Here is a 27,912-nt window from a genome sequence, read left to right as displayed (position 1 = left end):
CACAGTCACAGATAGCTTTTTATAGTTATATAGGCTAAGAGGGCTTTAGCTGTTGTGTTATGAGTGACCATTATTCTTACGCATACACTGCCCTCCAAAAGTTTGGAAACACTCCTGGCAAAGTGTGGTTTTGGACGATATCAGTATAAATCCTTTTTTCTTTTTTTTTTTTTTTCTTTTTTTTTGGTGCAAATACATTAAAGTAACTTGACATATCATTGAAGACCAGCAATAATAATTTTCATTTTGATTACATAATAATGGCAATATGTACATGTCAAAGTCAAGCATGCCCCTTTGCCAGCTGTGATGCCTGGTTACTGGTTTAAACTTGACCCAGGTTTGTAAAAGATTTTTGGGTCAGCACACCTTAATAGCTTCAACAATTGATTGCCAATTAATTTTAGAATACAATGAAGCAATTAGAACCCAATTTAGGTCAGATAGCTGCTAATGGTGGATATTTTGATTAATCGATTTTTTTTTTTTTTTCTCTCCGTGTATAAACTGTTTATGTAATAAAATATGTTTTCGTAGTTTGTGTTGTCCCAGTTATCAGTGCAAAATTATCACAAATTAAAAAGAATTCATGCCAGTATTGTCCAAAACCCCACTTGTCTACGGCGTTTCCAAACTTTTGGAGGGCAGTGTATCTAATATTAGTTTCTGTCCCGTGGCATTCCTCATGTATCCAAGCAAAATGCAGCCAGCTACTGTAGCGGTTAAACAGACAGCTACAACTATGAGAATGAAACGTCAAATCAGAACAATTTTGCCTGTTAGCATCAGATTGCGTTTGAATGAATAAAGCGGCTTACTCCCGGGTTGTTAAACTAAACGCAAACGCCGTTTTCTTACGCCGTAAAGGACTGGGGTCATTTAAACACACCTTTCTGACGTGGTTTATGGTCATATAGCTACTGTAGGCTACTATAAACGCAGAAGCGGCACGGGTTTTTTTGAAGTGTGCGCACTACCCATGACGCTGGGAGGATAACAGAGGGTAACAGAGAGTTGTGGAAAAATATGCTTACAGACAACGACGCGTACTATATACACGGGTAAGGTGTTAACCACATTTTTTGAGTTGTCTGGCAGGAGTTTTCATTTTGTTCATGAGACCTGAATACCAAGAATGTGGCGTTAACTTTATTTATCGTCGCTGCTGTTATCAGTGGCGGCAGTAAAAGACACTCCTGCATAGAGCGAAGTGCATAGCTTGAAGTTAATTCAAAACAAAATTATATTCATTTGTGTCTCCAAACCTGACCTAGGCTACTAAATACAGCGATAATTATCATTTTTACAAAAATGCAAATTGTATATAAATCTAAATGTATAGGCCGTAAAAGTTTTTGTAAATGTTGATGCGTTTAAGTAGCTATACCTACAGAAAAACATAGGCTAGCTACAGCATGGTAATTGTGTGCATTTAATTATAGTCTATAAGTTATGAAAACTTGAAAGATTGCTAAAATCACTGCAATGAGTAGGCTAATCTTAGATTGTTTTATGTCGACAATACAACTCAACGTGCAATAAAATGAAATGGACATCAGACTCTCATTTTAACGTTATTATTAGCTAATATTCACGTTTTGACTTTGAAATTAGCAAATATTAGGCTTACTTTGTCTAAAAGATGCCACAAAGTCTTGATATGCCTAACCACTCCCAAAATTTGTCTTATATAAAATAGCCCTATCCATTTTTAATTAGCCTACTGATCAAAATTATGCTAGTCATCATTACTCTCCTGCATTAAATACTAACAGGACTGCAACCTTGCATTCAGAATGAAGTGAAAGTAGGCTAGGCTAGAAAGTAGGCCATTTTACACCATTTTCTTTTGATTGGAAAAAACTGAGCGTATGCTATAATTTTTTATAACATTTTTTATAATACCGTTTTTATAACAGGCCTACTGTTATTTGCGTATGAAGGATTTAGCGTGTAGCCCACCTACTTAATGGGAAAAAGTAAGTTAAACATGAGGTAACGAAACAATTTGATCTTCTTATCATACACACTTTAGCTTAACTGTATTTGTTCAGTTTACAAACTCTCTGACTTTTAATGCATCTTGCCTTTTAGAACATCAATGAAGTTCCCTTTCGATACTTCACTCGTACTGCGTATGGGGAAAAGTCTCCCTTTTTCCCCGCTACTGAAGCCTTTTTCAATAACGCAGTGTAACTGCACCGTCATTGGTTCACTCATAGACAAGTTGTTGAACCAATGACGGCGCGGCATAGCTGCGCGACCTATGGCGAGAAAGCGCGCAAACTTTCCCGCCGAAATGGGCGGGGCGTTTCGCCATAGGATTTCAGTCCTTTCTCCTTCAGCGACGACAACGCATCTCCTCGCTGATCTCCGTCTGAAGCCAGAAGAAGCTCGGCGCCTTGAAGAAGCTCTCGCCGCCGTCTGAAGAGGCCCCGCAGTGGACCCAGCTGAACTCGCCGGTCGGAGACAGCGCCGGCGCCCTCGCTGACTGCCGCCCCGAGCGCCGTCCTCGAGACGCCCGCCTCCCGCCTCCCGCTTCCCGCTTCCGGCCGCCTTCTCAGCGCGTCTCCTGCCGCCATCCGGCACGCCCATTGAGAGCTTTTCCCGCGGCTTATTGCCGCTCTAAGAGAGCGTTTCCTCAGCGGTTCTACCGCTCTAAAAGAGCTTCCGCGGCCCTCGCCGCTCTAAAAGAGCCCCCCAATCGCCATTATAACGGCGGCGGCATTGCTGCAAATGCCTTATAACGCCCTCTGCACGATGACGACGGACACAGTGAGTGTGTCGCGTGCCTGGGCAAGTCCCACGCCGACGGCGCGCTCGCTGGAGCCTCATGCCCGCACTGCGAGAGCATGAGCCTCGGTTCTCTGCGCTCGCGGGTCGCCTTCTTCACTAAAGGCGATCTCACCGCTCGCGCCCTCCCGTCTCCTTCCTCCCGCGAGCCGGCCAGGAAGAGACAGCGGGGTAGAGCGACTCAGCGCCCGGAGTTGTGTGAGCTCACGTCGGCCCAGCCCCCGCGTGCCTCGCCTTCTCCCCCAAGAGAACAATCCCGCGTCATGTTCTCCCGTCCCGAGCAGCGTCCCTCTGCAGATGCGAGCGACCTCGTCTCGTTTGGAGGATCTGACGAAGAGCCGGATGACTCCATGTCTCTTGCGGCTTCTGAAGCGGAAGGATGGGCTGGCGAGCCGGACAACCCCGCTCCCCCGCCTCCTCTGGAGCCCATTGATCACGGCCAGGGTATGGATGCCGAGCTCTTCCGCATCCTATCCAGAGCAGTGGAAGAGCTAGACCTCGACTGGGCCCTTCCGGAGGAGCCCCAGGCCCCTTGCCAGCGTTCCGCTCCATTTTTTCCTGAGGTGCACGAGGAGCTTACGAAGTCGTGGCGCGCTCCGTACTCCGCCCGCCTCCACACAACACACCGTTCTGCCCTCACTGCTGTCGACGGCGCGGAAGATAAGGGCTACGAGCATTTGGCGCCCCTGGATGAAGCGGTGGCAGCTCACCTCTGTCCTCCCGCGGCTGTGGGATGGAAGACCAAAAGAGCTCTACCTTCCAAGCCCTGCAGAACCACCTCTACTCTGGCTGGAAGAGCCTACACCTCTGCAGGCCAAGCTGCTTCAGCGCTTCACACCATGGCGATCTTCCAGGTGTTTCAGGCCAAACTCCTCCGCTCCTTGGACGAGTCCGGCATTGATGCACCTGCCTTCAAGGATCTCCGCAGCGTCACCGATCTAGCCCTGCGGGTCACGAAGGCCACTGCCCAGGCCATCGGTCGTTCCATGGCCAGCCTGGTTGTGCTTGAGCGCCATCTTTGGCTCAATCTCACGGAAATCAAGGACCTGGATAAGACGGCCTTTCTGGACGCCCCGGTCTCCCCTTCCGGTCTTTTTGGGCCAGCGGTGGATGGTTTCACCGAGCGCTTCACAGCGGCGCAGAAGTCGTCTCAGGCCATGAGACACTTTCTGCCCAAGCGCTCCAGCTCTGCCTCTGCTTCTAGCCGCCCCAGGACTGCGCCGGCTCAGCAGACCAAACCTGCCCCATCCACCTCTCAAGCAGCACCGCCTAAGGAGCATCGTCAGCGCCCTCGCCCTGCTAAGTGCCAATCCTCCTTCCTGAGATGCCAGGGACCCCGGCCCAAGATTGTGCTGGACCCGGTGACTCCGAAGACGTCCTGATCCAGCAGGAAAGAAGAGGGTTGGGGAATGTCCCGTTGCGACCGGACCACCCCAAAAGCTCCCTCGTGCAGTCTCCCCTCCGCCTCGTTTAATTCCGGGCGTGGGAGAAATGCTCTGTGTTGTAGCTGGGCCCACACATGTTGCGCCCAAACAAAACGCTGTTTTCACGGCGAACACTATTTTACTTCCTCAAAAAGAGAGCAAATTTCCTCTTCCACCTCCCTCGGTGTACGGCCCCCTTCCTGGCGGCCTGTCATCCGACATCATTCAACCCCTTGTCACTCGGGCCGAGGCCTGGCAGGCCATCCCCGATGTGTCAAGCTGGATCCTCGGGATCATAATGCAGGGCTACTCGCTCCAGTTTGCACGACGACCCCCTCGCTTCGGCGGGGTGCTTCAAACCTTGGTGAACTCGGACGACGCTCTCGTCCTCCGGGCCGAGGTAATGACCTTACTGAAGAAAGGGGCTATAGAAATAGTTCCCCCTTCAGAGAGCGAGTCAGGCTTTTACAGCTGTTACTTTCTGGTCCCCAAGAAGGATGGCGGCCTCAGGCCCATCCTAGATCTCAGACTTTTGAATCGCTCCCTCATGAGACGGAAGTTCAAAATGCTGACGCTGAAGCAGATCCTCGCACAGATTTGTCACGAGGACTGGTTCTGCTCGCTGGATCTGAAAGATGCATACTTTCACATCCAGATAGCCCCCATCACAGATGATTCTTGAGATTCGCGTTCGAGGGGGTGGCATACCAATATACGGTCCTGCCCTTCGGGCTGTCTCTGGCTCCTCGCACTTTTACCAAGTGCATGAACGCAGCGCTTTCCCCTCTGAGACAGATGGGAATCCGGGTTCTGAATTACCTCGACGATTGGCTCATTTTGGCCCATTCGCGAGTCGAGCTGGAACGCCACAGATCTGTGCTCCTCAGCCATCTTCAATGCCTGGGTCTCAGGGTCAACCTAGCCAAGAGCTCGCTGCTCCCCAGCCAACACATTTCGTTTCTGGGGGCAGTTTTCGACTCAGTCCGCATGACGGCAGTGGTCTCGCCAGAGCGCGCCCTGGCAATACAGCAGCTCGCGGCTTCCGTCAAGAACAAAGCCTATCTTCCTCTGAAGCTCTTCCAGAGGCTCTTAGGGCTGATGGCTTCCGCCTCCCCAGTTCTACAGCTCGGCCTTCTTCAGATGCGTTCCGGGTCCCTCCACACGCCTGGCGGCACGGCCGCTTGTGTCTCAAGGTCAATCGTGCCTGTCTTTCAGCCCTGAAACCTTGGATAAACCCTGCTTGGTTCAGTCTTGGGGTACCCCTACAGGCGGTCTCACGAAGGACGGTGCTCTCGACGGATGCATCCGACTCAGGTTGGGGGGCTCTGTGCGAGGGCAGACCGGCCTTCGGCTCGTGGTCCCACGAAGAGAGCCATCTTCACATCAACTGCCTCGAAATGTTGGCAGTGATAAAAGCCCTGCAGGCGTTTCAGGTTCACTTGGCGGCACGCCACGTCCTAGTCCAATCGGACAGCATGACTGTGGTGTCGTACATAAATCACCAGGGCGGTCTTTTGTCCAGCCGCCTATGCGCTCTGGCGAAACGTCTTCTGGAGTGGGCACTGCCAAGGCTTCAGTCGCTCAGGGCAACTCACATACCTGGCAAGACCAACCTGGGTGCAGATATGCTATCACGGAGCAACGTCCCCTCAGACGAGTGGATGCTCCATCCCCAGACGGTTCTCAAGATTTGGGAGTTCTTCGGGAAGGCAGAGGTAGACCTCTTCGCCTCAGAAGACAACTCTCACTGCCCAACATATTTTTCAAAGGAAGTCGATGCGCTGGCCCACACCTGGCCCAGCACACTCCTTTACGCATTTCCCCCGATCGCACTGATCCCGCAGGTCATCAGGCGAGTCAGGGAAGACAGGCACAGAGTCCTTCTAGTGGCCCCGCTCTGGAGGAGCCAGACTTGGTCCTCAGAGCTGTTCAGGCTCTCCACAAGAGCCCCGTGGCCCATTCCTCTGAGACGGGATCTCCTCTCTCAGGCAAACAGAACAATCTGGCACCCCAGCCAGAGCTCTGGGCTCTACACCTCTGGTCCCTCGATGGGAGCCGACTGACCTCCCCAGGGACGTACTAGACACCATATCTCAGGCGAGAGCCCCGTCCACGAGACGCCTCTATGCCCAGAAATGGTCGGTCTTTGTTGATTGGTGTTCCACACGCAACATAGACCCCTTGGAGTGTGACGTATCTCCGATACTGTCTTTCCTCCAAGAGCGTTTAGACCTGGGGCGCACCCCTTCAACGCTCAAAGTATACGTAGCAGCCATCGCGGCGTTTCATGCTCCTATCGCTGGACAGTCAGTGGGTCGAAACAACCTTGTGGTACGTTTCTTAAGGGGTTCTAGGCAATTAAATCCTCCTCGTCCCCTTACTGTTCCCACTTGGGACCTTTCTTTGGTCCTTAGGGCTCTCAAAGGTAAACCCTTTGAGCCGCTGAGTTCAGCTGACCTCAGGCCTTTAACCCTGAAGACCGCTCTGCTGCTTGCACTAGCATCGGTCAAGCGTGTTGGCGACTTGCAGGCCCTCTCCGTGAGCCCTGCGTGCCTCGAATTAGGGCCTAACGACTCTAAGGTCGTACTGAAACCCAGGCATGGCTACGTCCCCAAAGTGCTCTCTACTCCGTTTAGAGCTCGGGTCATCTCGCTTTCTGCTCTTCCTCCCTCTGCGGATGAACAGGAGCTGGAGTTACTCTGCCCTGTCAGGGCATTGAGGACCTATGTGGAGCGATCACAGCCTTTCAGGCAGTCAGATCAGCTTTTTGTTTGTTTTGGTGGCCGCACCAAAGGGTCTTCGGTCTCAAAGCAATGTCTTTTGTGTTGGATAGTCGACGCGATTAATCTCTGTTACTCCTCCTTGGGCATTGAATGCCCCATAGGAGTTAGGGCCCATTCCACTAGAGGAATGGCTTCCTCCTGGGCCTGGTCTAATGGAGTTTCCATTAAGGACATCTGTGAGGCGGCCGGCTGGTCCTCGCCGTCCACTTTTGTCAGGTTCTATCATCTGGACGTTCCGACCTTACAAGCTCGGGTCCTCTCGGTGTAGTCAGGCGGCCTCTTCGAGTTCCGCCTCTCGCCTATTCAGGAGTTATCTCCTCTTGTAGTGTAACAAGGGTTAACGACGGCTTTGGCCTTCTTACTTGCTCTCTTGGTCCCCTCTCGGTGTCCAAAACAAGTTATGTCGTTCCCTGCCGTGGCACGGCGCGGTTGAATTCGTTCCCCATACGCAGTACGAGTGAAGTATCGAAAGGGAACGTACTCGGTTACTAACGTAACCTCGGTTCCCTGAGATACGGAACGAGTACTGCGTTACTTGCCGTGCCACGAGGCTGCGGCTTCAGTGTCGTCGCTTCAGTCGATTGGCCTGAAATCCTATGGCGAAACGCCTGCTTATATAGCCCTTAACCCCGCCCATTTCGGCGGGAAAGTTCGCGCGCTTTCTCGCCATAGGTCGCGCAGCTATGCCGCGCCGTCATTGGTTCAACAACTTGTCTATGAGTGAACCAATAACGGTGCAGTTACACTGCGTTATTGAAAAAGGCTTCAGTAGCGGGGAAAAAGGGAGACTTTTCCCCATACGCAGTACTCGTTCCGTATCTCAGGGAACCGAGGTTACGTTAGTAACCGAGTACGATTTGTATCTTGATAGCCTATATGAGTCCCTCAGTATGGTGGTGTTGTTGGCCCCCCAGCTTTGGGCCCCCTAGTACTCAGTCCCACTTTTCCCCCCACCCTGCTCTTGATAACTGCTCCTATAGGATTACTATAAAGTGGCAAGATGGGCAGCTGTATTAAAACCATGATTATTTTGTCCTTATGAATGTTACATTCAATTAGTATTCATAAGGACACAAAAGTTGAAAGATTTGTGTGTTTGTGTGTGTGTGTGTGTGTGTGTGTGTGTGATTAGAATTACAAATGCAGCTCTATTCATGGAGAACACACAAACATTCAGCGACAGACATTTTCCTCCAGGATGCAGGTACATCTTCATATGATCTTAATGAAAATGCATTGTATGCTTTTTAACAGTGTAGGTATGGATCTTTGTAGTGACTGTTTTGGTGATTTAAGTGTGATACAAATAGACAGTTACAGTGTTCCCACACGTCCTGGAAAAGATATACTAACTGGTCTGCCAAACATGCCGCTTCATTCTCGGTTGTCTAAGTTGTTCCGATAAATACTGTAGGTTTATCTACATGTTAATTCAGCTATATGAATTCTAGCCTCTATTGCACAGGGAGAGATCAAACCCACGGGAGTCCAGCTGTGTCTCCATGAAAAGCGACCAGTCTATGGGCAAGCCAATACAATTTAAGGGAAGACGCACATCAGCTGATCTGAGGTACATTTCTGTCAAAATCAACAGGATAGACAGATGGACGGTTGGATAGATAGATAGATAGATAGATAGATAGATAGATAGATGATAGATAGATAGATAGATAGATAGATAGATAGATAGATAGATAGATAGATAGATAGATAGATAGATAGATAGATTTTGTATGCAAAGTTTATCTACATGTTAAATCCACTATATGAATTCTTGTTTCATTTTCTAATGTCTCTATGATATTGTTTATTGTAAGTCAATTGCACATGGAGAGCTCAAACTCAGGGGAGTCCAGCTGTGTGTCCATGAAGAGCGACCAGTCTATGGGCAAGCCAATACAATTTAAGGGAAGATACACATCAGCTGATCTGAGGTACATTTCTGTCAAAATCAACAGGACAGACAGACGGACAGATAGATAAATTGATTGATATTTAAAGTTTATTTACATGTTAAATCCACTATATGAATTCTTGTCTAATTTTCTAATGTCTCTATGAAATTTTCTTTTGTAAGTCTATTGCACAGGGAGAGATCAAACCCACAGGAGTCCAGCTGTGTGTCCATGAAGAGCGACCAGTCTATGGGCAAGCCAATACAATTTAAGGGAAGACACACATCAGCTGATCTGAGGTACATTTCTGTCAGAATCAAGAGGATGGATGGACGGACGGAAGGATGGACGGACAGATGATAGATAGATAGATAGATAGATAGATAGATAGATAGATAGATAGATAGATAGATAGATAGATAGATTCTATATGTAAAGTTTATCTACAAGTTAAATCCAATATATGAATTCTTGTCTCGTTTTCTAATGTCTCTATGATATTGTTTATTGTAAGTGTATTGCACAGGGAGAGCTCAAACCCACGGGAGTCCAGCTGTGTGTCCATGAAGAGCGATCAGTCTATGGGCAAGCCAATACAATTTAAGGGAAGACACACATCAGCTGATCTGAGGTACATTTCTGTCAAAATCAACAAGACAGACGGATAGACAGATGGATAGCTTTTTCAATTGTACTGTAAATAAAGATTTGTTTTACTGTAAGTTTACAGTAAAATGTACACAAATGACTGTAAACAAACAATATCATACTGTATTTCTACAGTGCATATGAACCAGAACGGCACCCAGCATGCAATGCAGCACGAATAGATTATGCTGTAGAGGTTTTTTTATATATACAGTACAGTCCAAAAGTTTGGAACCACTAAGATTTTTAATGTTTTTAAAAGAAGTTTCGTCTGCTCACCAAGGCTACATTTATTTAATTAAAAATACAGTAAAAAACAGTAATATTGTGAAATATTATTACAATTTAAAATAACTGTTTTCTATTTGAATATATTTCACAAAGTAATTTATTCCTGTGATGGCAAAGCTGAATTTTCAGCATCATTACTCCAGTCTTCAGTGTCACATGATCCTTCAGAAATCATTCTAATATGCTGATTTGCTGCTGATTTATAAGTCTATTGCACATGGAGAGATCAAACCCACCACAGTCCAGCTGTGTGTCCATGAAGATCAACCAGTCTATGGGCAAGCCAATACAATCTAAGGGAAGACAGACATCAACTCATCTGAGGTATGACATTTTTGTCTAAATCTACAGACAGATACAATTCTATGGTACAGTTCTACCATCTGGTCTGGATACAGACTGGATCCAAATGACTGCAATAACCTAGACAAAAGGGTGAGACAATAACTAATATAAGTGTAGATGCCTTTCCTCTTTCGAAATTTCAAAGTACACTGAGTATAATGGGAAGTTTTTCCGATTCCAGTCAACCTAATTAATGGATCATAACATTCCCTTTTGAGTCAAAGAAATATGATATTGTGTTATGAAGTGGTCATACTAGACTCTGAGCATGCGCAATTTCTTTAGACACTGCAGCTTAAGTGGTATGGTGTCACACTCTGTGGCATCTTTTTTTAAAAACATAAATTCAACATATAACAAGTAATAATAAATCTAAAATGTAAAACTATACAATCTACTCCACTTTCCTACAATACTGTAAACCAGCAATTTTAAAGTTTGTGTTCTTTTAATTCAGCCTAGAGGTCCAAAGCACATTCAAATCAAATCTAATGAAGAAGTTTCAGTGTCTGTATGAAGGAACAGCAAAAGATGGAAGCCAAACACTCCTTAATGAGATCTACACAGAGCTCTACATCACAGAGAGTGAAAATGGAGGGATCAATAATGAGCATGAGGTGAGGCAGATTGAGACACAGTCCAGGAGAGCAGCAACAGATGACACACCAATCAAATGCAATGACATCTTTAGACCTTTACCTGGACAAGACAAACCCATCAGAACTGTGCTGACAAAGGGAGTCGCTGGCATTGGAAAAACAGTTTCTGTGCAGAAGTTCATTGTGGACTGGGCTGAAGGGAAAGCAAATCAGGATGTCCAGTTCATATTTCCACTTCCTTTTAGAGAGCTCAACCTGATGAAGGACAAAAAACTTTGTCTTTTAGATCTTCTTCAGGTTTTGTTTACTGAAGCAAAAGGAATGCAAATATGTAGTGATGAATATAAAGTTTTCTTCATTTTTGATGGTCTGGATGAGTGTCGTCTGTCTCTGGATTTTCAGAGCAATGTGAGGTTGTGTGAAGTAAGTGAATCAGCCACACTGGATATGCTGGTGACAAACCTCATGAAGGGGAATCTGCTTCCCTCTGCTCTAATCTGGATCACCTCAAGACCAGCAGCAGCTGATCTCATCCCCTCTGAGTGTGTTGATCGGGTTACAGAGGTGCGAGGCTTCAATGACCCACAGAAGGAGGAATACTTCAGAAAGAGAATCAGTGATCAGAGTCTGGCCAATAGAATCATCACACACCTGAAGTCATCAAGGAGCCTCTACATCATGTGCCACATCCCAGTGTTCTGCTGGATCTCGGCCACTGTTCTTGAGGGAATGTTGTGGAAATCATGGAAAGGAAAGATCCCCAAGACTGTCACTCAGATGTACACATACTTCTTGGTCCTTCAGACAAACATTAAACATGAGAAAGACTATGAGAAGAAAGCAGAAGATGAAGACATGATTTTCAAACTAGGGAAACTAGCTTTCCAGCAGCTTGTGAAAGGCAACTTGATCTTCTATGAGGAAGACCTGAGAGAGTGTAGTATTAATGTGAAAGAAGCGTCAGTGTACTCAGGACTGTGCACTCAGATCTTCAGAGAGGAGATTGGCTTGTATCTTGGGAAAGTCTTCTGCTTTGTTCATCTGAGCATTCAGGAACATCTTGCAGCTCTATATGCACACATCTCCTTTACAGACTACATAAATGTGTTCGATCAAACCACAGAACAAAATATCTTATCTAAGGTTTTAAACTGGATGAAAAGTAATTCATTATCTGGGCTGCATCAAAAAGCGGTGGATGAGGCTTTACAGAGTAAGAATGGACACCTGGATCTTTTCTTGCGTTTCCTGCTGGGTCTCTCACTGGAGTCCAATCAGACACTCGTACAAGAACTACTGACACAGACAACAAGCTGCTCCTACAACAAAGAGGAAACGGTTCAGTACATCAAACAGAAGATCAGAGAGAATCCCTCTCCAGAGAGATCCATCAATCTGTTCCACTGTCTGAATGAACTGGATGATGATTCACTGGTGCAGGAAATCCAAGATTATCTGAGATCTGGAAAAATAAGTCAAGCCAAACTCACTTCTTCACAGTGGTCAGCTCTGGTTTTTGTGTTGCTGACATCGGAGCAGAGGTTGGAAGAGTTTGATCTAAAAAAGTTTATTGGAGGACAAAATACAGCAGATGAAGTTCTTGAGAAACTGCTGCCTGTGATTAAAGAATCCAGATCAGCTAAGTAAGTAAATATGTAAACAATCACTACACGTTATAACATTTATGATTTTAGCATGCTCTTTCTTACCAAGGCAACAAAAGGGGGGAAATTTTAATAAAATCACATTACTGGCAGTTACCAGCTGAGGAAGTTTTTAAGTGGTCTTTGTGGAAGCTGAGTGATAGAGGTCAATTTGTCAGATGTGATAAAGGACTGAATTTGAGAGGGATCAAAAATGGCAGCAAACAGCAACAGTGTCTTTAACAGTGCCATTTTCTATATTTTGATACTGTATGATTTGGACTTTTTGTCCTCTAATGATGTTTATGACCCCTTTTACACCTGACATTAACATTCATGTTGTTGTTTTTTTAATTGGATGACTACAAGTGGTCAGTGGTAAATTACTCTTTCCCCGCCACTGACTGAATTTTCTGGCTACTCTGTAAAAAAGGCCCAACTTGAGTTGTTTATAACCTAGCATTTTTTTTTTTTTTTTTTTGGAGTGTAAGCTTTGGGGGTGTTGATGGACTTGATATACTCCATCTATGTTTTGACCATCGCTCTGAATCTGATCCGGACATAGTGTTTGACAAAAATGCAATTTTTTCAGCTAAATTTTGCTTTTTTTATGAAACGAAAAACTTAGTTCTAAACTAGTTGTGTACTCAAAGATTATTACTGTTACATTTAAAGTATACTTAAAAGATTGTCACGTGCATTTCGTCAGTAAAGCCGGTTCCCTGATTACCGCTAAATCGCCATCACCTGCTTTCAAATGGAGCGGCATTTAATAGACAGAGCCGTAGATCACTGACAAGCCATGCAATATCGCGTTCATAATGCAGAGAAATCGCCTTCGATAATGAACGCGATATTGCGTGGCTTGTCAGTGATCTACGGCTCTGTCTATTAAATGCCGCTCCATTTGAAAGCAGGTGATGGCGATTTAGCGGTAATCAGGGAACGAACGAAATGCGCGTGACAATCGCGTGCGATGTATCGGTCAGCCCTAATTAAAAGTATAATTTTATACAATAAAAATGTGGGCCAATTTAGTCCCAAAGTAGTATTGAAAGAGAACACTTACAAGTGTACTTCTAGTACATTGATATTAGTATACTTAAAAATATACTTGAACTTTACTTAAATATACAGTACTTCTACAGTTTGTAGAAGAATCAAAGTCATACATTTGGGATGGCATAAGGGTGAGTAAATTCATTTTTAGGTGGAGTATCCTATTAATATCTGGTGTAAACTAGGTCTAAGAATATATTTTACTGTATGTATGAATTACTTTTGCATTTAGCATTTAGTTTTCACATGATTTTCTTCAGCTGGTGTCAGTTTATCACTCACATTCATTTATACAGGTTATGTAGGTGTGGTGTCACAGTCAAAGGTTGTACTGCTCTGGCATCAGCTCTGACATCAAACTCCTCAAACCTGAAAGAACTGAATCTGTCTGGAAATAAACTACAAGATGCAGGAGTAAAGCTGGTCTCAGAAGCACTGAAGAATCCTCACTGTAACTTGGAATCACTTTGGTAAGTTTGTTTAAAAAATCATCCTCATTCCCCTACTGGGATTAATGAATGATATGCAATAAAATTAATTTGAAAAAAATGTTTTAAAAAGTCTAAAAATTGTCCTGTCAGATAACTACATATAAGGCTGTTTTAATCTTTATTAAGTCCTTTTCAATGTGTGTGACATTATTTTACATACTATCTTTATAATAGTATAAACATGATTGAATAATGCATAAAAATAATCTGACGTAAAAGAAATCAGACATTTATTATGCTAATATTGAAGTTAACTATGGAACCTTGCTTCCGTCACTGAATACAAAAATAAAAAACATAATTGCGACTTTTTATCTCACAATTCTGACTTTTTTCTCACAATTGTGAGTTTACATGTTGCAAATATGACTTTTTTTCTCAGAATCACGTGATATAAACTCACAATTGCACGTGATATAAACTTTTTTCCCTCAGAATTGGACTTTATGAAAGAAGTAGTCAGAATTGTGAGATATAAACTAAAGGAAAAAAAAGATAAAGAAAAGTCAAAATTACGAATTTAAATCTAGCAATTTTTTCGCCATTGTGAGTTTATGTCCCATAAATGTGAGTTTATAATGCACAATTGTGTTTATATCTTGCAATTCTGACATTATAACTCCCAATTGTGAGTTTATATCTCACAATTCTGAGAAAAAAAGTCAGAATTGTGAGATACAAAGTTGCAATTACCTTTTTTAATTTGTAGTGGTGGGAACAAACTTCTACAGTTAACACTCTCAAATATCCGTGCTGAAAAATGAGAGACCACTTAATCCAGTTATGTCCAGTTTACAGTGCAATTCTGGATCTTAGACTTGACCTGTTGACTGTACAGTGGATTAAGTCTTTTTTATTATTTTTATTGTGAAGTTCCTGCTTATCTGAGCTGTATATCCTGAGCTGAGAGAGTGAAGAGAATCATTGTTTTCTACAGGTTGAGTGATTGTGGTGTCACAGAAGAAGGTTGTGCTGCTCTCGCTTCAGCTCTGAGTTCAAATCCTTCATACCTGAATTTTCTGGATCTGACTGGAAATAAGTTAAAAGATATAGGAATGAATCTGATCTCTGCTGTACTGGAGGATCCTCAGTGTAACCTGAAAACACTGCGGTAAGATTATATAAATGTGTCAAAATCCTCATCCTTATTTTGATTTTAAAATACCTGCTTATCTGAGCTGTGTATCCTAAACTGAGAGAGTGAAGTTTGTCATTGTTTTCTACAGGTTGATTGATTGTGGTATTACAGATAAGGGTTGTGCTGTTCTGGCTTCAGCTCTGAGATCAAACCCCTCCAACCTGAAAGAACTAAATCTGTCTGGAAATAAACTAAGAGCATCGGGAGTGAATCTGCTCTCTAATGGACTAGAGGATCCTCACTGTAATCTTGAGATACTGTGGTAAATCATGTCTCTCAGAATCACACACACTGTTACACACTAAGAAATAGTCACAAAGAATTAATAGTAAATAGCAGTTCTGACAAGGATGTAGGATCCATCTATAGAGTTTTAACCACATGTCAGAAAATGTACCAAGTGTAAAAAGGAGAGGCAAATCTGTGTTACAAAAAATAATTGCCTCATTAATGACTCTCAGTATTCCAAGTGAGCTTCACATCACGTGGCCAAAACATAAAGATGTCCTTGCCTTGACAAAATGATCTTGCAGCCACGACATATTATCACGCTCCCATAAATTAATATCTCATGGCCATGGCATCTTATCACATTCCCAAGTTAATATGTCCTGGCCACGACAAAATTAAGTGAACCAAACACATCCCCTCCCGGTCACCGTATATTTGATTAAAGGGTGACAATGTCAATTTTCCTAGGCTGGACATCACTTTTGGCCACTACTCTATATATATACAGTATATATACAGTGGGTACGGAAAGTATTCAGACCCCCTTAAATTTTTCACTCTTTGTTATATTGCAGCCATTTGCTAAAATCATTTAAGTTAATTTTTTTTTCCTCATTAATGTACACACAGCACCCCATACTGACAGAAAAACACAGAATTGTTGACATTTTTGCAGATTTATTAAAAAAGAAAAACTGAAATATCACATGGTCCTAAGTATTCAGACCCTTTACTGTATATATATATATATATATATATATATATAGTATATATAAATACAGTATATATAAATATATATATATATATATATATATATATATATATATATACAGTATATATATATATATATATATATATATATATATATATACATATACAGAGAGTTATATCAATTAAATACAGCAGATAAATAATAAATGGACATGAAACATTGATTTCAATGTAAATTATATTATTAAATTAAAAAATAGCTTATAAAAATAAAAATAATATATAAAAATAGAAGGACATTTGTAGCCTGTGTCAACAGTCAATTAAATACATTTATGTACAAGTAATTATCAACATGTAAGTAAATTTTTTTCAGTACGTTTTCATATCATATAGATGTGTTGAGGATTTTTGGAGTACTTGCATAAAATAAAATTAAATATTCTTACATTTATTATGAAATTAACTCAAGTATGTAAAACTGGGTCTGCATTAGGGCTGCACGATATATCGCATGAGATTGTCACGCGCATTTCGTCAGTAAAGCCGGTTCCCTGAATACCGCTAAATCGCCATCACCTGCTTTCAAATGGAGCGGCATTTAATAGACAGAGCCGTAGATCACTGAAAAGCCACGCAATATCGCGTTCATATCACAGATGAATCGCCTTCGATAATGAACGTGATATTGCGTGGCTTTTCAGTGATCTACGGCTCTGTCTATTAAATGCCGCTCCATTTGAAAGCAGGTGATGGCGATTTAGCAGTAATCAGGGAACCGGCTTTACTGACGAAATGCGCGTGACAATCTCATGCGATATATCGTGCAGCCCTAGTCTGCATCATACACTGGACCTGTTAATATTTCCTTATAGTTTTTCTTTTTGATTGTGAATTTCCTGCTTATATGAGATGTACGTCCTGAACTGAGAGACTGAAGAGTGTCATTGTTCTCTAAAGGTTGATTGATTGTGGTGTCACATATAAAGGTTGTGCTGCTCTGGCTTCAGCTTTGAGATCAAATCTCTCACACCTGAGACATCTCAATCTGTCTGGAAATAAACTACAAGACAAAGGAGTGAAAATGCTCACTGTTGGACTGAAGGAACCTAAATGTGAACTAGAAACATTGTGGTAAGGTTGCAGTTTTCCTCTTATGGTCTTAAAAGACTCAAAAGTGTCCTGTCAAATAACTGTAGCATATGTTCCGCTTTGGCAAGCCATTTTGAACTCCCAAAACAAACACAAACGAAATTCATTTTGACCTGATTTTGATTGAAATGACGTCACATCAGTTTGTTCTTCGATTTCGTTTGAAGTATGTCAGAGCCTTTAATCTTCATTAGATTATGACGTAAATATTTGACATAATTTTAGTGTTGATACTTTGCAAGTATAGTCTGTTTATATATCAATGTGATTAAGAAATTAAGTTAAAGGATTAGTCCACTTTCAAATAAAATTTTCCTGATAATTTACTCACCCCCATGTCATCCAAGATGTTCATGTCTTTCTTTCTTCAGTCGAAAAGAAATTAAGGTTTTTGATGAAAACATTCCAGGATTATTCTCCTTATAGTGGACTTCAATGGCCTCCAGACAGTTGAAGGTCAAAATTACAGTTTCAGTGCAGCTTCAAAGGGCTTTAAATGATCCCAGACAAGGAATAAGGGTCTTATCTAGCGAAACGTTCGGCCATTTTCTGAAAAAATACAACTGTATATGCTTTATAAACACAGATGATCGCCATGCACATGCTTCCGCTTGCCGTATTCTTCAAAAAGCTTACACTGCCTGTCCTACGCCTTCCCTATTCTACTTAACGGAAAAAAACGAAACTGGCGCCGTGTTCGTTCCGTAAGTTGAATAGGGAAGGCATGTAGAACCAGGGGCCTGTTCTTCTTACATGGATTACTCAGTTATCTGAATTTTACTGTTGACGATTTGACATGATCCTGGATTGTTTGGTTCTTCAAAGCTCATACCGGAGTTGCTGATCCATAAGCTCAAACCTGAATAGGAGCATCTTATTTCATTTAAACAGGATTAGATTGCATCTTTTTAAGTGGAGGTGATACTTAAAATCTGTTCCAGCCACTGCTACTTGCTTACAAGAGTACTATTGAGAGATTTATTTGTGAGGGAATAATTACCAAATAATTTTATTGAAGTCTTTCACACATGATGTACAGTTTCTTTATAAAGGTCCAGTTTTCGATGTTCTTTTTTAATAAGATGTCATTATGTTGCTGTTTTGCTTCCAGCCAATTACTGCTTTGCTGATCATGGTTGCGAGTATTGATATATCTGCCCTTTCCATGAACATGGAGTAATCTCGGGCAACATAAGATATTTTAATAAAATCTGCAAATTTGTTTGAAGAACCAAATTAGCCACAGATCATTTAACAGGATTTGAAGATCTGGCATCTGTCTAATTATCTCAGATGCATTAAGCGAGGTACAAAGAATGAACCCCAGGTCTGCACGTTAGACTAGGCCTGGTAATCATGACATGGATTAAGTCTCTCTTTTTGATTGTGAATTTTCTGCTTATCTGAGCTGTGTCATTGGTTTCTACAGGTTGATGGATTGTGGTGTCACACATAAAGGTTGTGCTGCTCTGGCTTCAGCTCTGAGATCAAACCCCTCGCACCTAAGCAAACTGGATCTGACTGGAAATTTTCTTGGAATGTCAGACGTAAATCAGCTTTTTGCTCAGAAGTATGATTCACATTATAAGCTGAAGACACTTCTGTGAGTAGAATGATTAAAATGTTCATATTAATATTCTATTCATCAGAAATTTTTGACATTGTCATAGTTTTAAAAGGGATAGTCTACCCTAAACTGAAATTACTCACCCTCATGTCATTCCAAACGCACATTTGTTCATCTTCGAAATGAAGATATTTTTAATGAAACCTCAGAGAAATCTCTTCCTGCATTGAAAGTCCATTCCATCTAAACTTTGACTTTCAAAAAGACATCATAAAATTAATCAATATGAATCAAGCAGTTTAATCTTAGTCTTTTTAAGAGACATGATCACTTTATGTGATGACAGATTCCATTTAGGTTTTTATTTGCTTTTTTCCCAATAAAGTAAACATGTATTTAAATTTTTTTTCTTCAGAATAATAGAATACCCTAAAATTATGTATTTTAAAAATGTTTTGCATCTGTTCTTTTTTAAAAAAAAAAGATGAAGGTAAATGTATATCACCTCTTTCATTGTAAATGAAAAAATACATATAAGAGGACAGTCATACTGTACTTAATTATAGGTAACGCCCAAATAGAGGTGGGCGATATGATCATATTCTTATTTTACGATGTGAGAAATTTTATTTCACGATAATGATATATATATATATATATCACATTATAGTCATTTTTCATTATAGTCATTTATGTTATCTACTTTCTGTTATTAAAAACAAGAAAAAGCAAGCAAATTAAAAACAATAAAACAAATACAATATAACAATTAAACAATTTAAGTTTTTTAAAGAATTAAATAACATTTTTCAGGTACAATGTTTATTTAAAATGTAGTTAGAATTAGTACAGAAATGTAATCAAATGTAAAAAATAAAATATTGCATAGTCTTTACCGTATGAATTATAAATGTATTCTTATTAAAGCTAAAAAGATTATTCAGTCAAGAGCAGTAAGTTATTTTCTCTTTTGTTTGATTCACATTAATGACACAGAGCAGCAGCATTAGGCTGCTTTCACTTTAAGGCAAAATGCACAGATCAATTATACTGATACACATTTACATAATTGTGTGTGTATTCAACCATTTGAGTGCAATAAGACATGAAAGAGAACGTCTCCGTTACGTATGTAACCCTCGTTTCCTGAAGGAGGGAACGGAGACGTACGTCAGTAGTGACTGACGAATTGGGATATCGCTAGAGAGCCCTATCAGCTTCGAGTGAACTAAAACAAGCCAATGAAATTGGTGTGCGATATTTGCATAATGCGCACCGCCTCCTACAGGTGTATATAAATAGGAAGCAGATGCAATCGCACTCTGTTTCTCGCTGAGGAGACAACTGGTATCCGCACTACAGCCAGATCAGCTGGACCACCTGGGGATGGAGCCGCCACTCGCCCGCAAGTGGAGGCTGCCGTGAGAGCTCGTCGGCTGCACGGTTGAGCACACCTGGGACATGAATGGCATGAAGCGACCTCAGATGCTTCTGACTCCATAGCAAGAGATGGCGGGCGAGTTGCGACATGCGATGGGAGCATAGACCACCCTGATGGTTGATGTACGCAACGGCCACAGTGCTGTCCGAGCGGACCAGTACGTGCTTGTCTGACAGCAGCTCCTTGAAGCGGCCCAGTGCAAGACGTACTGCTAGCAACTCCAGGCAATTGATATGCCAATGCAGTTGAGGCCCCGTCCAAAGACCCAACATTGCATGGGCGTTGTACGTGGCCCCCCATCTGGTGGCAGAGGCATCTGTGGAGACCACAGCGTGCCTGGACACCTGTTCGAGGGGCACTCCCGGCCGCAGGAACGAGGGGTCCGACCCTAGGATGAAGGTGCGACGGCAGCTCTGTGTCACAGGGACACAGAGCGTACCGCGCTGCCACGCCCATCTCGGGACCCGGCCGCGGAGCCAGTGTTGAAGCGGCCTCATATGGAGCAATCCGAGTGGCGTGACCGCAGCTGCAGATGCCATATGCCCCAGGAGCCTCTGAAAGTCTTTCAGTGGGGCCGCTGTCCGGCGCTTGAGTGTACTCAGGCAGTTCAACACCGACTGCACGCGCTCCTTGGTGAGGCGTGCAGTCCGGGCGACCGAGTCTAGCTCGAGACCGAGATAAGAGATCCTCTGCCCGGGGGCGAGTTTGCTCTTGTCCCAGTTGACCCGAAGACCCAACCGGCTGAGGTGAGCTAGAACCATGTCCCTGTGTTCGCACAACTGCTCTCGCGAATTGGCCAGGATCAACCAGTCATCGAGGTAGTTGAGGATGCGAACGCCCTGTTCCTTGAGGGGAACAAAGGCCACCTCTGCAATCTTCGTAAAGACGCAGGGCGACAGGGCCAACCCGAAGGGTAGGACTTTGTACTGATATGCTCGACCCTCGAACGCAAACCGTGGGAAGGGTCTGTGGCGAGGCAGAATCGAGACATGAAAGTACGCGTCCTTCAGGTCGATCGCTGCAAACCAATCCTGGGGACAGACACATTCGAAAATGCACTTCTGCGTGAGCATCTTGAACGGCAGCCTGTGAAGGTACCGGTTCAAGACGCGCAGATCCAGGATTGGCCGTAGCCCACCGCCCTTTTTGGGTACAATGAAGTAGGGGCTGTAAAACCCTGACTTCATATCGGCTGGAGGGACCGGCTCAATTGCATCCTTCACCAGGAGGACAGCAATCTCTGCCCGGAGAACAGGTGCGTTTTCCAGTGACACCTGAGTGTAGTGAACACCCCTGAAAACCGGGGGGCGCCGGGCGAACTGCATCGCATAGCCGAGTCTGATAGTACGAATGAGCCAGCGGGACGGGCTGGAAAGTGCTGTCCACGCTTCCAGACACCGAGCCAGCGGGACCAAAGGCACCACAGATGTACCGGGGGTGGGGCAGCGAGGCAGAGTACGGGGACCCGACTCAGACAGCATGGAAGCGGCCCGGAGTGTGGTCAGACTCTGCGAGGTAGCAGTGCATATGGGAGACGGCACACGGAGCGCGGCCTGCACCATCACACTGGCACCTGCTGGAGATGTGAGAGAGGGCTGCGAGTTGCATGGCGGGGCCTCGCACGCTGACAGCCGCAAGCAGAGTACAGGGACCCGACTCGAACAGCATGGTTGCGGCCCAGAGTGTGGTCAGACTCTGCGAGGTAGCAGTGTGAATGGGAGATGGCACATGGGGTGCGGCCTGAACCATCACACTGGAACCTGCTGGCGAAGTGAGAGGGGGCTGAGAGTGGCGAGGCGGGGCCTTGCGCACTGCCAGCCACACCCTCTTGGGACCTGGAGGATCAGATAAGAGTTCTACTTCGTGGGTACCACTGGTACCGGAGAGCCAGCGGTGGAACAGACCAAAATTCTCCACCCGGCCCTCCTCTGGGGAGGGAGCGATGCGAGTATCACCCCCCAAAGAACTGTTTACCTCAGCTCCAGGTCGCCATTTCTCCAGGACCGCTTCTAGCTTGCCAACCGGGTTGGCTGTACTGAGTGGGCTGGGTTTTAGGCCAGCTTGTGAGGTGAGAGCATTGAGAAAGCGTACTTTGACAACGACACACCTCTGCAAGACTGGCCAGGGGTGTTTCTGAACCACCATGATGGACATTGTCTGGCCAGGGGCCTGCGCTATGACTTGCATCATGTGTAGCTCAACCCCGACTCAGAACTACCCATATGCAATGAGTGCTTTGGCCTTCCACGGACTTGCCGGGGGCCAAGACCCATGCGGGGCAGAGGTGGTGTCCCTGTAGCACTGCCACCCCACCACAGAGGGTAGTGAGAGAGAAAAAACTTAATGCAGCTTATGGCCCTTTTGGCGTTTCATATTTGACACCAAAAAAGGCTTCCAAACTGCCAAGTTTTTAATGCACATCAGGGCTAAAGACAGGGGGCGGGGCAAGGCGAGCATGCGTCGGAAGACGCCCCCAGGGGCCTGGGAAGCACGGTTGTTAAGTCTGAATCTGATTCAGCATGAGCACATCACAACCATGGAAAGCTCAGCCTCATCTTCATGTCCAGAGCCCAACAACCCTCTCTCCAATGAAGCAGTCGACATCTGATCCTCTGCTGGAGCGCTGACTAGATGCTAGGTCCCCCATGAGAAGGACCAGCAATCCACCCAGAAGCTACCAGCCATGTGGGACAGTGAACGTGGCCATCTAACTGGACGACACACGGTGCACTGGGCGCCGACGTGGCCATGTTGTTATTAAACATAAACCACCCACAAACACAGTCACAACTTGCGGCCTTGCTGTACGGTGCCATAATGCCAGCACTGTAGAACGAAAGCTCTTCAAAGGCTTGAGAAGTCACTCTCAGTCTAATAGCAGGAACACACAGGTTGGCTCCGAAGCAAAAGACAGAGTGCGATTGCATCCGCTTCCTATTTATATACACCTGTCGGAGGCGGTGCGCATTATGCAAATATCGAACGCCAATTTCATTGGCTTATTTTAGTTCACTCGAAGCTGATGGGCTCTCTAGCAATATCCCAATTCGTCGGTCACTACTGACGTATGTCGAACATGACCGACTGAAAGGGAACTGAATTTGCGATCGCATGTTGAAAGATGCGGCTTTCTGTGTCAGTGCGTGTACCACATTGAGTTCCTTTTCACTGCTTATTGTGCTTAATAACACTTTTTAACATCAAGCACGTCCCAAATTCGCGATTGCCTTCTGAGTGTGGCACTGTTCCAGTCAGCATGAGCACCGCACTGAGCTCCTTTTCAGGATATATTGCGCTTATAACACTTTTTAACATCAAGCACGTCCCGCTCTTTATATTCTCATTCATGCAATTCATCACTCTGAAGTGTCAATAGTGCTATATATTTACATACGTGATATACACAATATAGCAATTTTATACCGCGGTAACGATATATATTGTCATACTGCCCAGCCCTAGGTCAAAAGTTAAATCCTAAATGTTTAAAAAGGGCACTGCTGGCACTATGCATCACAGAGTTATATTATTATCTCTGGCTAGTAGAGCTAATAGTTTGTTTTGAAGTTCTTCTGAAGTGAAGCATTTGATTGTCTGTGTTTTACAGATTTTAGATGTTGTCTGACCTTCTCTGGATCAGCTGAATGTGATTAAAGAGCCACTACAGAAACATCACATCCAACAGAATTAACAGAGACGATTACATAGTAATCATAACACATGGATGCATTTGTGTAACTTTCCATAATGATCCAATCCTTGATCCATAGTGCAACAAGGAAAACTTTTGATTCTTTGTCAGAAATTGCATTTGTACTGGTCCCCAATTTCACATATTATCTTTTGTTCAATCAATACATTTCAGGCAACATAAAAAAGTTGAAGTCTTTACGTTAGCAATTAATTGAGGTATTAGAAGCATAATTTGTGCTCATATGATGTTTAATGTATATATTGATAAATAGATACGTAAATATTGATTTTAGAACTAATTTTTTCTATTAACTGTGAACTCAGGTACAGGCCACATATCTGAGAAAAACAATAACTCAGAGGAGAACTTGACAGTGTTAAGTCAATGAAAATCAAAGAACAAACACAAATGGATCACATTTAATTGTGCACTGTGTTACCGCCCTTATCATATTGCATTGTTGCACATTGGGATTCAAACCTTTTTTTTTTTTACTTTATAGTTCAATTTAGGTTTCAAAGAACTGTTGCCCTTTATTTATTTTGACAACTAATTGAATGTCAGTCATTCAATGTTTAATTTTTCAGTTGCAAAACTGTTGAGAACCATGAGCTGACCACAGCAAGTTGAAACTGTAGGGTGAGCTGCCTTACTATTAATATGCCAGGACTTGAGGAATAAAACAAAAACTGTCAAATTCATTCAGTATTACTTGACCTACCACCACTACTTCAGTTACAATCAATTCAAGTATAATTAATTTAAAATACTGTTGTGTTGATTGCACTAAACCAGTCCAGTACTTTATAGTTAAACAAATTTTTTTATGTATGAATAATGAACATTTCTATTTCACCCCTGTGAAAATATCCTGGCTCACTTCTGATGATTGTTCACATGAATCGCTGTGTATGCAGTATAACCTGTAAAAGTAGTTTTTGTTTGTTTGTTTACTTTTGTTTTTTGATTTTGTGCATTTTTACATATATATATATATATATATATTTTTAAATAAATTGTCATGACAGTTTCAGTTTTGAGGTCCCCGATTCTCTCAGCAAATTCTCTACTACCGACTTCTACAAGGGAAATTCTTCATCCATCCATTCATTCTCCAAACTGCTCGACCTATGTAGGTTTTGGTGGATGTGGAGGTGCCACTTTTTGTCTCCAGTGCCAGAAGCTTCTGTATGTAGTTGTGAGGCAAGTGGTTCTGATGTCCAACAAAATGCTTTTACAGACCAGTATTTTAAATAAACAGAAAAACGTATTGATAATATCTTGCAAGGAACCTCCTAAATTATTAGTACACCATAGGAAGTCAGTGCACTGGCAATTTGGAACAGCATTCATCCAAATTCAACAAAAAACTCAAAGGCAGCAATATTTCATCAGTTTACAGGGCTGGAGAAAAAAATGTTTGCCTTGGAAGAAAACAAGGCAGGTAACGAGGAAGGACAGGTGAAGCAAATTAACCAAAAATGGGTTAAGAATGGGGTGGGGTCAAGACATTAGATAGGAGAGCACATTGCACAAACAAACATGACAAGCCATGTGCTGACGCCAAACATGACAAAACAAGCACATGACCAATAAACACAAATCATAAGCCAAGTGCACAAACAAAACAACACAAGACTTGACAAGAGCACATGGTGAATAAAACAACATCCAACACCATTGCTCACAAAAACAATGAGCATATGGCAAACAAAGTCATGAGCCAATTGCTCAACAAAGGAACACATGGAAAAGGAAATAACCCCCGCCATGTGCACAAAAACACACAACAGACAGAGAGCATTGGCATCTGGATCCTGACACAGGAGCAAATTAAATCACTTTGAGATATGCTTGTAATTTAATATTTTTAAACTTAGCTTTAAAAAAACACAAGTGGGATAAAGCTTGTTCTGTTTAGAATCTACAGGGCTAGTTCCCTTCATTAGCATTATCTCAACTAGAGTTGATTAAGAGCCACACCCTTCTGATTTGAGATCAGTACAAATCAAGATCAGGTGGATCGATTGGTGTAGTTGTGGAAGTGATTTGGTTTATTTTAGAAAGTTAGCCAGTCAATACCTTTAGGAGAGAAGTTTGGCTTGAAAAGTGTCTTATATTTCTAGGGTTTAAAGGCTCTGAAGTTGTGCTTGCTGTGGTACAATGCTGAGGTTATTGATGGTCATTTTCACTGGATTACTAGTGCTGGTACTTTACTGGTTCACTGCATTTGTGATTGTGCTTGTGTTTTTTGTTTTATTTTTCTTAGTCAATCCAGAGGGAGTGCATTTCCATATATATTTGTCAAGTAGGTATATCCAGATGGGATCTTTTCTCCAAACATACCTTTGGTGACTAGCCAAAGAGTTCAATTTCAACTTCATCAGATCACAGCACTTGGTTCCTAAAGGATTCTGGCTTGTCTAAGTGTTAAATCGCTGGTAAAGTTTCTTTCTGATGGCCCTTCCATACAAATTATGTTTATGCAAGCAACAGCGTTCAGACCTGTGTACAACTACTCCTGTGGTCCACTATCTTCCTGCAGGTCCAGTCTGTATGCAGGCCAGATGGACTTGAAGCCAGCAAAGACTACGACACAGCCCTTTACAGCCAAAGAAGATTAATACAAACCATATATATGACCATTATAAGACCATACAAATGCAGACACCCTATGGCCAACTAAGGCTGCAACGCATCATGCCAGGACCAGCTAGGACCGTAATGCAGACCTAAATGATAAGCAAGATCTTTGTGCAAACGCTCATTAGTAAGCCAGTCATCCACTGCTGGCTATACTGCATCTTTACTTTTAAGACCTGTGATGTAGCTTGGAATCATTACAGAGGAGAACTTGACTTGGCACAGATTTGGGGCTTCTGGTTTGCAATCCTGATCAGTCTAAAAGCAGTTCTGTTGGAGTTTGTTGTTGGTCTTCTCTTTGCCTTCTCTCCTCAGTTCCTCTTCTTTCTTAGTTTGTTTCTTGTTCTTTAGTTATGTTTCAATAAAAATTGCTAGCAGGAAACATTTAGCATTCCTAGCATTCTTAATTAGCATTCTTAGCCTTACACTGCTTTGTAAGATCTTCAGTTTGCTGCTTAGAAGATCCTATGAAACTGTACAGTCTTCACTGTGTGAATGAAATATACATCGATTGATTCTTATTAAAGCTACTAAGTTATTCGGTCAAGAGCAATAAGGGAATGTTATTTTGTCTTTGGTTGTTTGATTAATGGCACGGACAGCAGCAGGTAGTCTACACATATTAGGCTGCAGTCTTCCTAATGCACATATCCAATATAAAAGAAAAAAAAATGCTTTTATTAAAATACATACTTAAAAAATACATACATAAAATTAAATGATTTGGAGTCACCTCTACCGCTAACCCAAAATTGTGCATTTGTTATAGAGCGTTAAATACACAAGGCTCTTTCACAGACTCTTCCCCATCCCTTCCCCATGAGAAGTGCACTTTCTGATAAGGATAAACAATGAACTTTTTTAACTTTGATGGTTTGGGATAGTATTAACTCAAGCGTTACTACATTCTTCTAAAGGAATTACTGGCTGGATGGATCAGTATTTTAAAGTAAAGATCATGGTAACCCACTAGTAATGACTCAAGTGTTACTAAATCTGTCAGAAGCAATTCCTATCCAAAACATTACAAAAATGTACAAAAACCTCCAAAGCTTACAATGACTTCAGTCATTACTAGAGAGTTATCAAGCTTTTCATTTAGAACACTGTTCCAAATAATTAGCAATTCCTTTAGAATGGTGTAGTAACACTTGAGTCATTACTAGTGGATTACAATAATCTTCAATTATAGATTATGCATTATTCACATTAATTATTAAAGTATATATAGTAGTTCTTAGTAGCCTTCTAGGAGGTATGAAAAGTTATTGATTGGCTAATAGTGAACTACCACATTCAACTGAGCACTATTATTTACTAATTCGTTAATCAGTTTCTTGTTAGTTAATATTAGTTACTAGAGT

The 27,912-nt window shown here is 42.8% G+C and overlaps 1 protein-coding gene across 3 annotated transcripts; it reads left to right on the top strand.

Annotated features, from left to right (window-relative positions):
- Positions 1-616: 616 nt before the first annotated feature.
- On the top strand, positions 617-27,094 carry LOC125272281 (NACHT, LRR and PYD domains-containing protein 3-like). 3 transcript variants are annotated; one of them, XM_048197019.1, is made up of 16 exons: positions 617-1,061; positions 8,133-8,204; positions 8,466-8,570; positions 8,818-8,934; positions 9,078-9,194; positions 9,410-9,526; positions 10,042-10,158; positions 10,637-12,421; positions 13,777-13,950; positions 14,909-15,082; positions 15,198-15,371; positions 17,012-17,185; positions 18,633-18,806; positions 23,819-26,076; positions 26,175-26,346; positions 26,451-27,094. In XM_048197019.1, the coding sequence occupies exons 1-14, from the start codon at positions 1,027-1,029 to the stop codon at positions 23,823-23,825; spliced, it is 3,342 nt and encodes a 1,113-aa protein (XP_048052976.1). In that variant the 5' UTR covers positions 617-1,026; the 3' UTR covers positions 23,826-26,076; positions 26,175-26,346; positions 26,451-27,094. The 3 variants fall into 3 exon arrangements, with proteins under 3 accessions (XP_048052976.1, XP_048052977.1, XP_048052975.1); XM_048197020.1 differs by having other exon boundaries at positions 9,422-9,526; positions 23,819-26,346; XM_048197018.1 differs by having other exon boundaries at positions 23,819-26,346.
- The last annotated feature ends 818 nt before the right edge of the window (positions 27,095-27,912 follow it).

The sequence above is a fragment of the Megalobrama amblycephala genome, linkage group LG7 (assembly GCF_018812025.1).
Source record: "Megalobrama amblycephala isolate DHTTF-2021 linkage group LG7, ASM1881202v1, whole genome shotgun sequence".
NCBI lineage: Eukaryota > Metazoa > Chordata > Actinopteri > Cypriniformes > Xenocyprididae > Megalobrama > Megalobrama amblycephala.
Note: the sequence above shows the minus strand (reverse complement) of the source record. Positions and strands in the feature narration are given on the sequence as shown.